The 14,375-nt window shown below is 39.5% G+C and overlaps 1 protein-coding gene across 3 annotated transcripts in view; it reads right to left on the bottom strand.

Annotated features, from left to right (window-relative positions):
- The window catches only part of LOC118812059 (proline-rich protein 5-like), a 38,814-nt gene that overhangs the window by 12,842 nt on the left and 11,597 nt on the right, over window positions 1–14,375 (bottom strand). The window contains exons 2-7 of one of the 3 annotated variants that reach the window (XM_036576747.1): window positions 14,308–14,369; window positions 9,339–9,452; window positions 7,210–7,290; window positions 2,714–2,762; window positions 729–786; window positions 170–261 (exon numbers count right to left, since the gene is read on the bottom strand). In XM_036576747.1, coding sequence (XP_036432640.1) covers window positions 170–261; window positions 729–786; window positions 2,714–2,762; window positions 7,210–7,290; window positions 9,339–9,442 — 384 coding nt within the window. In that variant the 5' untranslated portion in view covers window positions 9,443–9,452; window positions 14,308–14,369. Of the gene's footprint in view, window positions 1–169; window positions 262–728; window positions 787–2,713; window positions 2,763–7,209; window positions 7,291–9,338; window positions 9,453–11,532; window positions 11,884–14,307; window positions 14,370–14,375 lie in introns of those variants that run through there. The other 2 variants (XM_036576745.1, XM_036576746.1) reach the window with 2 other exon arrangements.

Below are 14,375 nucleotides of genomic sequence, written 5' to 3'. Positions count from 1 at the left end.
GGAGGCTGGCTCATACATTGTGAGCTACAGTCAGCAACTGTAAGCCTACAAAGTGCACCTATTTAACAAGTGTACCTGATAAAATGGTTAATGCGTGACAAGTTAGAGGTACCTAAAAAACTGGAATGTAGTCTATCTGAGCAGAGTACCCGAGTGAGAAATACTGTACCTGGACTGGGTAGAATATGGCTTGCAGCATGGAGAGCACGTCGCAAAAGAAAAAGTCCCATGTTTCAGCCAGAGAGTCTAGCAACTTCTGACCTGCATGGAAAACCAGAAAGTTAACACATATCATCAGTCAGAAAACCTACAGAACATATGCTCTACATACAAAAATACAGGACATCCGTCTTTTTTGTGTCTTCAAAGGTTAAAGGAAGTTACACGTTGTTAAAAGCCAGAGCAGAAGATAGCAGGAGGTGGGCAGGCATTTGGTTGGAGCTGATAATGACGGAGCAGCACTTTTCTGTTAAACACATACAAATTTTTTTACACATTCTTTTACATTCTTTCTCACATACATACAAATTCAGACTCGCACCCATGCACCCATGCTTTTGCATAAAGCTTCCAGCAGATCTAAGCTGTGGGGAGCAATGTGGGTATCACTACAGGAGATAAATGAGCTTTGATCTGAGCTCTCACAGTCACAAAAACATTTCTGAGGAAAACCGAACTTCAACACCCCTTTAATCACACTTTCTGATTTCTATTTTGCAGTCTCTTACCTTCATAGAACCGAATTTTGTCTCGCAGTATCACCATTCCCTTGGTTAGGAGTTGGTTCTGAAAAAAAAAAAAACAGTGAACTCTGAACTGAAATTTGCAACATTATAATACTTCATTAAATCTGCATTATGTGAGATTGTAAAAGAGCTAATCTTCTATTTGACATCAACCTGAACTCTGAACACTTCTGAACAGTATGAACATGAGTCAGTCTGTCATGTTTCCATTTCTTGTTGACTTATATCAACTGGAAAAGCTGCGCTGAACCAACATGAGAATTTCCTGTGTACATCAATTATTTTTGGGTACATGTCAATGCTCACCAGATACTGTTTGGGTGGTGGGCCACTCCCAGCAGTTACTTGATCTAACTGTCAAAACTACCTAATAAACTGGAAACTTAGTGTAAACAAACATGTTTGTATATGGTATATGCAGTTGTATGCAAATGTTTGAACCTCCCAGCTCAAAAATGTTGGCATCTTATACAGGGAACAAACTTAAATATGGCATTTTTTAAACATATTTTTAATATGTTTAATATTTTTCTGTGAAATGTCATACAGTTGAACAAAAGTAAAACAATATATAAAATGTGCCATATCTTTTGCACAAGCCATATTTTATGCTTTATTTTTTCCAATATGTTAAATTCAGCAAGTGTTCTCTGTAGAGGATGTGTTAACTAACACTCAGAAAATCAACAAAGCATTTCTTTTAAATTCTACCAGGGGTGCCCAAACTTCTGCATATGATCTTACTTAAGAATGTGCCTTCTGAATAATCTTGTATGTCATAGTAGCAAAACACAAACTATAACATACATACTAACTGTTACATCTTACAGTCCTGTTAAAAAACATAAAATTGCAGTTTCACAGAATTGTTGGTACCCATGCACATCCCTAATTTATTTTACTGTGCACACAGCTAGAGTATATAGCTTGCTTTTCCTGGTCAGAGCTGATGAGAGGAATTCCTGGTCAGGAAGCACCTGTCCCTCCTCTCCTTAACAGTTCATTGAGGAAAAGTCCTTCACTTGAGTGAGTCACGACTTACAAATGCCAGTCCATGACAACCACTGGAAGTTTACAAAAGCAATGATACAGCCAGACAAGTAAAAAAAAAGTCTTCGCTATTTTACCACTGAGACTAGATGAACGGGTTTCACATAGTGCCACCCTCAAAGAACAAATCAGAATGAACTGATCTTTCAAGTAAATTAAATTCTAACATGGTTTCAATCACCTGCTTTAAATTCTAAATATGTTTTTACAATATGTGTATCAAACACATCATATTTTCTTTTAACCCCTGTCATCTGCAGTATCAGATATTTTACAGAGTAGACTGCACATAGCACAGTTTACGTGTTTGTGTTTGATTGAAGATCACAGTTTTGGCAGTTTGGTTTGTTTAGCTGTCATCCACCCAAAATAAGTATATAGTAAGTCCATTTACGGCACTCTATCAGCAGAGTATTAACTGAAAGTACACTTTCATAACCGAAACTCTTAAGAATTCAGAAGTTTTTCATTTTTCAGCAGTTCGTTGACTCTTAAAAGGAAATTTCACAGATTTTTCAAAATTTCTGCATAATTCACTGGTTGAGATGTAAACAAAGTCATTCAGAGTGGTTTGGTGTGAAAAGCTTCATTGTAGAGAAACTTACAGACTCTATTTTCTTTACAGTGGTGATGATAGGAACCAGGGGTCATAATGTCTCACAATGTCAATGTCAATGCAAATATTTTAGGTCAAAATTATTCTCCTAAAATCCTAAAACAATGCCTCAGACATCAGGCAGTGTATTCACAACCATTTCGTGTAATAACTTTCTGTGAGGGAGCTTTTAGCGGCATTAAACTCTTCAGACATCTGGTTCCTATCTCCACGTTTTAACTGCTATTTAATTACGCTGATGTTCTTCAGTACCACATCGTTTTGCCTACATTTGTGTTTGATAAATTTAGCAGTTGCTCACCTGCAGGTACTCTGTGAAGAAGGAGCCCAGCTCAGTCTTCAGCAGCTGCCTGCAACACAAGACCCAGCACTTTCAGTGTAAGAACAGGGGACTGGGTGAGTGAGTAAGAAAAGGAGAGAATAATTAAGTGAAGAAGTGCACAAGTGAACAAATCAATTAATTACATGATGCATTGATATATCAAAAAAGACTTTCACTTCGAAATTCACTGATGACACAGCCATCTGTGGCAGAGAGCCCAAGAGAGCATAAATGGCCTCAATCTCTCTGGGTGGGTTCGACGGCCCTCCCTTCACACCCGTCACTCAACTTGATGCTAGTAAAGGCGGGAGTCTGTCAGTGATCTCTGGCAGTTAGTGTTCTCTTTCAAGCTTGTTAAGCTGTCCAATCATGTTGTGTGTGCAGCAGTCTGAAAAGACCCGGTACAGCTTTATGTGACTTTGTGGAAGCACAGGTGGAGACTTAACTAGAGGGTGAACAGGCCACGACTTAATCAAAAGAATTTTTCTTATTTCACAACTTAAATATCCCATATCCTACACAGTTCTGCCATAACCAATGACCATTTTCCAGTATCTCTTCATTAAGTTTTTTTTCCTGTGCCTTGTATGCAGAAGTTTGAACCCGACTAGTCAAACGATGTGTTTTAAAGATTTTCTAAGTTAAAATAAGTCAAGACATCCTCTACAGGGAACAGACTTAAATATGACATCTTTTAAAATTTATTTGCTGAGTTTAACATATTGGAAAAAAATTAAAATGTAACTTTTACACAGGCCACAATTTCAGTTTATTTTTTCCAACAATATGTTAAATGTAGCCAATAAACAGTAATTACGTATTTGTGTGTTCTCTGTAGATGATGTTTAACTTACTTTCACTTAGAGAATCAACAAAACATGTCATTTGACCAGCGGTGCCTAAACTTTGGCATACAACTAAGTATCTAAAGTCTCCTAATAACTTAATTGTAAATGGACGGGGCTTAACTGCTGTAGGCTGATAAATGTGGCATCACAAAAACAATAAAATCAAAACAGGTTGTTTTAGTTTCCATATATATGGACTTTATGGACTGGAGAGTGAACAGCATGTTTTGAAACTGTTAACAGTGTTTACATCCTACATCAAATTCTTGTATTTCAGAAATGCAAGGGAAATGTTTTCCATGCTATAGGCCCTTTAATTCCCATAATATAATAGACCACAGGAGGTCAAACACAAAAACAGGGGTGGCCGTGTGAGGACACAGGGAGTGTCTGAGGTCTGAGAGTCTGAAACTGCAGGACAGTCAGAAACCATTACCTCAATGACCACGCTTTGTTGATTTATGAACTCTTAGTGACCTTCTGTGTCTCTTATTTAAGTCATGCCCTGTCTGAGATGCCCAACCATGCACACAGGATTTTATTACACCTTTGATCTTTGCATTAAAGCCCCACACTGGCTTTCTGCTCCCCTGTTTCTTGTGGGCAGTGGGAACAGGTGCTTCCTGTTTCCTTTGTGTCTCAAACTGATGAGGTCTCTGTGATCATACAGACACAGGAAATGAGACACTAGGCCACGAAACACTTGAGTTTCCAAGACGAACCACTGCACACGAGCAAGTCAACGAGTCTGCACTTTGTGCATTGTAGCTTACATGGTTTACTGAGACAGTTACACCACAGTTTGCCTTTAGTTTTCATTCATTATGTTGCACACTCGGCTTGATTAGCGTCAGATGTTCAGATAGGCACTGGCTTTATCTTGCGGTCACTTGCAGCAGTATATAGCGATGTGGTCCAAACCTGCAAATTAGACCTAGTGTGATTTCTCTGTCATTCAGACATTAAGGAAAGGGTCAGATGTGCAAGTAAAAACAGAATTCAGTGTCATTTACTGAAGCAGTCACTTTGAGTACTACAGTTTCTGTTGGGTCACTGTAAACCTAGCGGCACTCCCTCTGAGTGTGCTGGACAGAATCAGGCCTGTGGGTTATTCCCACCCGGCCCATGTCTCTTCTACACACATACAGACTTGTATGTGTGATCACTGCAGTTTCATGAGGCTCAGGCAATTACAACCTATTAAAACATCAAACTCTCCACTTTAGCCATTACAGAGCTATGTGTCATAGGGTGACTGGGACGCACATGTGTGGGCTGCTTGATGTAGAGGAAGAATCTGACATGCTCCGCTGCACTGGGACATTAATCGCTTGCTGTTGCCGTTATTAGTTTCATGTTCAGCTTGGTAGCAAACCTTGCACTACAAACAACGCATTGGCGCAGATCAAACTCCCGTGGATAAATAAAGACAACCCACATTAAACAACGGACGTGTAGCAAAACCTCAAACATTTGATACTCTGGCCAAGTTATTTCAGTGCAATGGCACGAGACAGTACAGCTCTTAAGGGACAGAATGAAATATGACTCGAGACAGAAGAAGTGGGAATGGTATTTAAAGGGGATTCAGTCTTGCTGAGAGGGGGGAAATCATTGTATTTAAGTAAGTAAATAAGAGAGTAAGTAAGTAAGAAAAAAGGGCCAAACTCCAAAGAGAATAGTCCACCAACCAAAAATATCCAGCCAACAGCGTCCTGTGGGCAGCGCCCTGTGACCACTGATGAAGGACTAGAGGATGACCAACACAAACTGTGCAGAAGCAGGTGAGCTATCATATCTGACGTTACATCTACAAGGTGGACTGACAAGGTAGGAGAGTCTAATAGAGTGGACAGTGAGTGGACACAGTGTTTAAAAACTCCTCCAGCACTGCTGTGTCTGATCCACTCAGACCAGCACAACACACACTAACACACCACCACCATGTCAGTGACACTGCAGTGGTGAGAATGATCCACCACCCAAATAGTACCTGCTCTGTGAGGGTCCATGGGGGTCCTGACCACTGAAGAACAGGGTAAAAGGGGGCTAACAAAGTATGCAGAGAAACAGATGGACTACAGTCTGTAATTGTAGAACTACAAAGTGCACCTATATGGTAAGTGGAGCTGATAAAATGGACAATGAGTGTAGAAACAAGGAGGTGGGGTCACACACACACACTATATGGCCAAATGTTTGTGGATACTTGCTCATCCAATGTTTCTTCCACAATCGAAAGTATTAAAAAGGAGTTTTGCCCCCTTTGCTGCAGTAACTGTCTCTACTCTTTGGTGAAGGCTTCACACTAAATGCTGGAACATTGCTGTGAGGATCTGATTGCATCTAGCAGCAGGAGTGCTAGTGAGATCAGATACTGATGTTGGATGATTAGTTCTGGATCACAAACGCCACTCCAGCTCATCCCAAAGGTATTGCTTGGTGCTCCATCACTCTGGAGACTGCAGTTCCACTGCTCCACAGCTTATTGCTGAGGGGCTTCATACCACTCTAGTCTACGCTTGGCATTGGACATGGCAACCTTAGGCTCATGTGTGGATGCTCCAGAGCATCTTATTCTATTGCCAATGCTTTTCTATGGAGGCTATACAAGCTGTGCATGCATTTGAACTCCTGTATCAGCAGTGAGTGCAGCTTAATGCAGCTGAATTCATTAATAACAAGGAGTGTCCACAAACATTTAAACACAGTGTATATATTTAAGAATCTTTGAAAGGCTATAAGACTATGTATAGTTTGTTATTACTCGATCACTACGCGATTACTCACCAGATTACTAATATATTTTCGAAATGGGATTAAAGTGGTAAAACTCTATCTGTTGAGTTTTACCACTTACCACTGTTGAGCTCTTTGAAATCAAAACAATAAAATCTAATCACTTTGAATGGTTGTGAAACTGTGAGCATGTAGTTGTGAATCACTGCTTTGCCAACACGACAGACTGTCAGAATTTCAAAGTAGGTCAGCTCTGTAGAGTTCTTTCAGTTTTACTTGTATCATCTCTGTATTGGCATGGCTAAAAAGAAGCCTAAGGAGCTCATCAGGTGTAATACACACACACATACATACATGTATATATATGAATATTATATATATATCAAGTGGTTACACTGAGAGCCCTGCAACGCAACTCCCCTGCACTTCAAAGCATGGTATTAAATTGTGAACTGGTTGAAGCAACTGCTTGAGAGACCACCAGGCCTTTACTGCTCAAGACAATGTGCTAGCATGTGCTGTGCTGCAGCTTTTTTTCTGCAATAATGGAAGCAAATACAACCTGAACAATTACAGAGGTTTCACTCAAACTTCTTTCACCGCACTCAGATCAGCTCAGGAAAATCAACATGCGGTTTTGGCTTCTTAGTTTCTGTAATTGTTTTTGCGTGGTAGAGTGGGTGTTTAAAAGAGTATCAGTTTCCACTACTCAGCAGGCACACAGCTTTCGATGAGCAACCTCAGACATCACACTGTTTGTCAGATGTCTCCTCAGCTCATAAAGCCTTCAGATATTCAGACAGCTCGTCATACTTTTCAATTTGGTAATGGCAAAATGCATTGGTTATGGGCCTATATGTGTTCCTCAGAGGAGTTCATGTTGCTTACCTGACCCCTTCATTCAGGGAGTACAGCTCATTATCTCCCAGGTCCTTCTTCTGGAACACAGCGATTACTGCATTATGGATGCTGCAGAGACACACACACACACACACACACACACACATACACACACACACACACCAATCAGTGGGTTTGGTGATAGGCAATATGGCAAAAATATAACATCACAATATTTTTTTGATACACATTATTTATCATTATATTTACAGTCAGAAGCAAAAGTTTGAACAGCCCTGGTCAAATTATGTTTCTAAGTGAAAATATGTTAACACACTCTACAGAGAACATACTTAGATTTGACATTTTTCTCTATTTTTCTGTAAATTTGAACGCACTGCTCCTATTTTTTTTGCAGAGTTTAACATATTGGAAAAAAAATAAAAAACAGAAAAAATAAAATGTGCCATAACTTTTGCAAAGACTACATTCTGTTTTTTCCAATATGTTAAATTCAGCAAATAAACAGTAATGCTGCATAAAAACGTGCATAAGTGTGTTCTCTGTAGAGGATGTGTAACTTATTTTCATTTATATCCCTCACTTAAATTTGCACCCTAAGTCAAATTTAAAAATGTTTCATTAATTTTCTAAGTGAAAATAAGTTCACCCGTCCTCTACAGAGAACACACTTCTGCACATTTTAATGCACAATTACTGTTTATTTGCTGAGTTTAACATATTGGGAAAAAATAAAACATATGTGGTCTGTGCAAAAGTTATGGCACATATATTTTGTACGTTTTATTTTTTCCAATACATTAAACTCAGCAAATAAACAGAAGTTGTGCACTAAAATGTGCAAAAAATGCCAGATTTGCGTGTGTTCTCTGAAGAGGATGTGTTAACTTATTTTCACTTAGAATATTAACAAAACATGCAGTTTGACCAGGTGTTGAAACTTTTATATACAGCCAGGAGAATAAGCGCTAACATGGCACTGTAATTTGCAAACATGCATTTTATATCAGCGAAATAAACCATATCCACTTGGGTCAAACTTCTGCAGATATGTGTAATGACAGTATCCAACTTTGGATTTTCAATATGGAGGAGAAATGTGTTGCCACTGAAATCAGTGTTTTAACTAATGAGCTATTTGGTATTGTCAGTACATGATAAGATATGAATATCAGCCTGTGGCGTTAAGTGATGCTAAACAGCTTTTCCTCCTTCCTCCCTCCTCCTAGCCACACACACACAAACACACAAACCTCATCAGGGGCTGATTGTATTAACAGCACGAATACCACCCATGCGCTGTTCTCCGTGTGTGCGAGAGTAAGAGTTTGAGAGGAAACACAAAGGCCTCTCTTCTCTCAGTGACCTCTTTGTGTTCGCCTCTGCATCTCAACCAGCTGATGGAGAGAAGGGCTGGACGTTTAGTGCCACCAAATGCCAACCTTGCACTGACCACTGAGCCTTAGCACTAATGTACAGTTAAAACATGCTATTATAGACAAATAAGTCAATCTACAGTACACAGCAGTGTGCAGTGCATCAGTGACTGAGGAAATGTTTGAACTGTATGCAGAGAAGACAATGCTAACATCTTCTCCGCGTAAGGAGAGGAAAACACATACGCGCAGAAGTGACGGAGCAGAACAAACGGCTGTGAACAGCTGAAGAAGTGCAAAGTACCTCTCTGTCATCTCCCTCTTTGTACAGATACGAAACCATTAGACAAATACTCTATATATCAAATCAATTTGGGCCCAAAGAGGCCTATGGCGCATCTGCATTGTCATTTTGACAGCTGGGATAGGCTCCAGCAGCCCCCGCGACCCTGAGGGAGAAGCGGCTTAGAAGATGCGTGTGTGTGTGTGTGTGTGTGTGTATTGTCATTTTTCCTCTGTGCTTTACCTTTTTAATATTTTGCTTATTTTCTTGTCCAAAGCACACTGAGATTTTGTAACTAAAGGAAACGTTCTGTAAAGACTTAATTATTATTATTATTAATTATTATTATTATTAGTAGTAGTAGTATTACCAGAGGAGCTAATAAACAGAGTAGCTCTAATGAAACCTCAGCAGTTATGAACCAGTCAGGCTTACTTCTAAGACAATTCCCACATTACTGTTTGAAGCTGAAGCACTGAGATGTGTTGGTGTGGTACCTGTTCCAGGTGGCGTTGGCCCCCGCCCTGCACTGCTGGGTGCCCCTCTCCTCCAAGGCTGCCTTCTCACTCTTGCCCAGTTCGCTGAGGCTCGGAGAACTCATCAACTTCAGCCTGTGAAGAGTCCTCATGGTCATTGGGAGAGAAAAGGCCAGTGCACTGCCTCACTGCACCACAGAATATCAGCAACTACAATAACAGAGTGAGAGGAGTGCAGACAGCACCACAGAGGAAGAAAGAGAAAAGCAGCACTCTTGCAAGGTGCAGGATGGTTTTGTCTCCTCCCCCTCTTCTTTCCTTCCTCTCTCTCTCTCTCTCTCTCTCTCTCTCTCTCTAGGTCAGGGAGGGGCTGCCTGACCAAGCTACAGCCACTGATACAACTAATCTCTCTTTCTCTCTCTCTCTCTCCTTCCTTCTCTCTTTCACACATTCTGCCTCTCTATCTCTCCATCTCTCTCACTCTCTGTCCCCCCCCCTCTCTCTCACACACACACACACACACACTGTGCCTCTCTATCTCTCCATCTCTCTCTCACTCTGTCTGTTGCCCCCTCTCACTCTGTCTATTTCTTTGTTTGTCTCTCAATATTTCTCTCTCACTCTTTGTCTGTCTCTGTCTGTCTATATATCTCTCTCTCACTCTCTCTCTGTCCCTATCTCTCTCTCTTACTCTTTCTGCCTTTTTCACTCTTTCTCCCTTTCTCTCTCATTCCCCCTCTCTCTTTCACTTACTTTCACTCTTCCTTTCACTCTCTCTTGGTCATTGTCCTCCTGTCCCTCTCTTTCTCACTGTTTTTCTCTCTGTCCCTCTGTCCTTCTCTCTCTCTCTCTCTCTCTCTCTCTCACTCTTACTCTCTGCCCTAATGCACTCTCTTCTCTTTCTATCCCTCTCTTTTGCTGTCCTTCTCTCTCTTTCTCTCTCCCTATCCCTTCTTTCTCTTTGTCTCTCTCTCTCTGTAAGTATGACTTTTTTCACTCTCGTCACATCTTTCTCACTCTCTCTGTTCTTTCTTTTTTCCTCTCACACTCACACTGAGTGCTGTAAAGTCCCACATGGACACATGAGAAATGCTCTCACTGAGTGCCAGCACTGAGAACCACACACACACACACAAACATACAGAATTCCTCTTGTGTAAATAAGGGTAGTGGCAGTAGAGGTGGTCTTTAAAATGTCTGTGAAACTTCAGGTGGGGAATAATGTGTGTATGTGTGTGACTGTGACTATAAACCCTTCAACTGTAAAAACTCCATAAACAAAAAAGTTATTTTCTCTTACATACACAACCAGTCCAAAGCAGGCAAGAGGAACTGAGTGGTTTCACACCCCAGTAATCAGAGACAAAGCCCACAGCCCAAAGCCAGCACTGGCACACATGCCCAATGTATCCAATACACACGGACACATACACATAAAGTACTGTGCAAAAGTCAGAGACCACCCTTCATTTATTTTATTTATTTAATTGCTTCAGATCTGAAAAAATCCACGTTTCTGTCCATCCTTCCACTGTGAGCAACTCAACACTATGAGTCTGAAAGGATGTGTAGCTGTCAAGAAAGCACTACTGACAAAAGGAAATATTCCAAAACAAACAAAGAAGCTGCTGAATAATGGCCTGACCACCCCAGAGTCCAGACCTCCACATCACTGAATGTGTTTGGATTATTTGGATTGTAAGAAACAGAAAATACAACCAACTTCTAAGACTGAACTTTGGAGGTGTGGAAAAACATCCCTGCACTCTCCTGAAAAGAAAGGAAGCTGTAATAAAGGCATAGAAGAAAACATTTGATATCATATTCAGTGACTGAGACTTCTGTATCATTTTTGTGTTAAAATATGATTTCTGTTTTTTTTCCGGATACTGGAAATTGAACAACTTGTACTTTGTACACGACACTTAATCAGTAAAGACTGGCCTTTTGCACACTTTTACTCACAGAGACACACAGAGCTTATACAGTCTCTAGTTACACACACAGACACACACTCCACATACAAATCCAGCCCAAGCAAACAATACGATATTACAAAGACATCATAAACAGTTACAAACACACAGCAGCACACAGCAACACACAGACCAACCACCATTCCAATGACCATCTGCACTCATCAGCACTTGTCTACAGTTACAGTGAAAGGAGAAATGCCACAGCTTCCCCAAAAGAGACAAAAGTTTCTACTTACTCCAGGAAATGGATTTGCGCATAGCAACTCAGCTCCATGTATGAGTTTTAGGGAGCAGGTTAAGATCAAGGTAAAGAGACCAACGAGCAGAGAGGGTGTAAACCAATCAGAAACCCCGCAGAGCAGATGGCTGACTTATTGTGCCAGACTTCACTGCTACAGCCAAACTTCTTTTGACGTGCAGCACACCAGCCCATCCACACTTCAGCAAGCAGCGCCGTGATTTAGGAGGACAGAGAAGTGAGAGAGTCGAAGAGGAAGAATCCATTCCCTACCGAGTGAGCCAAGCCTCTCATGTAAGCCAATCAAATAAAGCTGCCGCACAAGCACACGCTCCGACAAAGGACAAATTCAGCCTGGCATTGTCTAATACAGGAAGTGCTTTTTAGGGTGAATTACAGAGAATTTAGTGAGAGAGAGTGAGAAAGAGAGAGATAGAGAGAGAGAGAGTCAGACTGCACTAGTGTGGGTTTCTAAGAACACAAGGGGGATTGCCTTGATGCAAGAGAGCAGTACTGCATGCAGATTTGGGTTCAACAAGTGCACAGTATTTTTAAACTTGCCTCACTATTTCATAACAAAATCAAATCCCAAAAATAGTACAACACACTGGCCATCTCTACACAGAAAGCACAGAAATGTAAAAAATTTTGAGCTATAAACATTTTAGTTTTTTGTGCACTCGAAACTCCACACAACCTACAGCTTTCTCACATCCCACATGCTCATACAAAGATCAAAATGATGTGATCCTCTCTCAAACTATACTTGGTAGAAGAAGTTCACCATAAAATCAAAAGACAAGACTGATGAAGAGTTTGGGAAATATTTTATAATATAATATAATATAATATAATATAATATAACAGGCCTTTGGAAACAGCAACTTAATTACTACCTGTTTGCTAATGACAGTTAATAATCGTATAATTGTTACTAACCTCAACATAAATGATTTTAAAACTGTGGATAAAACCCAATTAATGATTATTAATGTTTTAAAAAGTACATATTAATCGCTTCATAATGATTACCTAATTTTATGCATAACAAAGTAGCAAGTTAGTAATCATTTAAATCAGGAAGTTGACGAGTCATTCATAATTATTAAGAAATGTTTTCATGTGTATAAAATATCGTTGTTGTTGGAAGAAAACCTCGTATCTCCAAAATGGTAACTTTACAGGAGAAGGAAAAAACCTACTTTACTTTTAACGTAAGTCAATGGAACAAGACGTTTTTCCAAGTCATTCTGGGTCGTTTCTTTTAGTTCATTCATCATGAAATTTACATACAATGTAAAGGGCAACAGGCATTTTCAAGTTATGTCAAAACCTTAAAAATAATTGTTTGTTATTTTTTTGTTATAAGTAACAAATAAAATAATTGTTAACAAACTATAATTAATGATTAGATTTCAAAATGATTAGTGATATGTTTGTCACTAAGTAAATGGGTAATAATTCAAATGGTGCCATTTGTTAATCCATATGTAACTCTTATATATTTATTAACATTCATTAACAAAATATTAGACAATTATTAAGCTGCTGCTAATTAGGGCCTGCTATTACAAAAGTATTACAAATATTTGTTGAAACTAAAAAGGAAAATCTACAAATAAATAAATATAAATATATATATTTGTTCCCCTGTTTACTCAGTTAAAACGGTACCAGCAAACATGCTGCAAAGTAAGACTGGTCTGTTGAAAATGCTTAGAGGTAGAAAACACTATACACAAGGAGGAAGCTAAGGTTGGATGAGAATCTGCTCAAAAAATGATGCTTGTCTTTACAATTCATCATTAATTTCATGGTTTTTTTATGAATAGAAGTCTTTTGTAGTTCAGGTTAACCCCTAAAACTACAGGATTATTTGGTTCTCTTAAAGTTTGTGTACAGTAAGGATGATCAATGCATTTAAAACACATTTGTGCCAAATGGTTCAACTGAGACAACAATCTATATTGTATTCATGACTTCTCACAGCAGACTTGCTGCCTGAACTGGACAATTCTAGTTGATCTAACAATTTTTAAAGAGCTGAACTGTTTCAACCAACTTCACTAGATCAGTAAACAGCCAGATACTGAAAACTGGCTATGAGCTAACTTTAAACACAGGCTGATGTGAACCAACACTACGGACTCCTAAGTGACTGTTTTCAGTTGCACTGATTGTGTTCAGTTTGTCTGAGACTGCATACATGTCCCTTAGATTTATAGAAGTACACTTAAAATATTTTTAAAGTTGCACTATGTCAGATTACAGTAGCAGTATTACTGCTGTGCATGTGCTGCTGTGAGCCTCCCTGTAAAGCCTGAAATAATCATTTGAAAGTCAGAGGTGTTGGGTTGGAGTTTGTGGAAGTTTTTCAGACCATGTTATACATCTTTACATATTAACGTCACATGCACAGATTTAAAAAGAGGATTTGGCTTGATGTTTAGGTCTCAAATTCAAAACCCATGTTATGCTGATGAAGACACAATGATAAGAGTAGATAATTCACTCAGATCCTCAGAAGACGCTTCCTTCACCAAGTTTTGACTGAGTTCTCTTTGAATGCTCTTTCAACGCTCTCACAATCATCGGATTCATCCATTCGGGGAAGGGATCCAAAGCACACCCCACATTACAAACCACCATAAGGGTCTCCAAATCCCTGAATATATACATAATGTAGATTCAAAGTTTTTTCTGGCCTGATATTATGAGGCATTAAAAGACACAGCTGTATTTAAGTGATTAAGTTTTAATCATATCCACCTACTCCTTTTAATGTGCCGGTGCTGTATATTTTTCTAGTTCCAGTCAGAGTGCCCACCTGGAGCTCTGGCA

This window comes from Colossoma macropomum, unplaced genomic scaffold (genome assembly GCF_904425465.1).
Source record: "Colossoma macropomum unplaced genomic scaffold, Colossoma_macropomum, whole genome shotgun sequence".
NCBI lineage: Eukaryota > Metazoa > Chordata > Actinopteri > Characiformes > Serrasalmidae > Colossoma > Colossoma macropomum.
The sequence above is the reverse complement of the archived record's forward strand: the minus strand, read 5'-3'. Positions and strand labels throughout refer to the sequence as shown.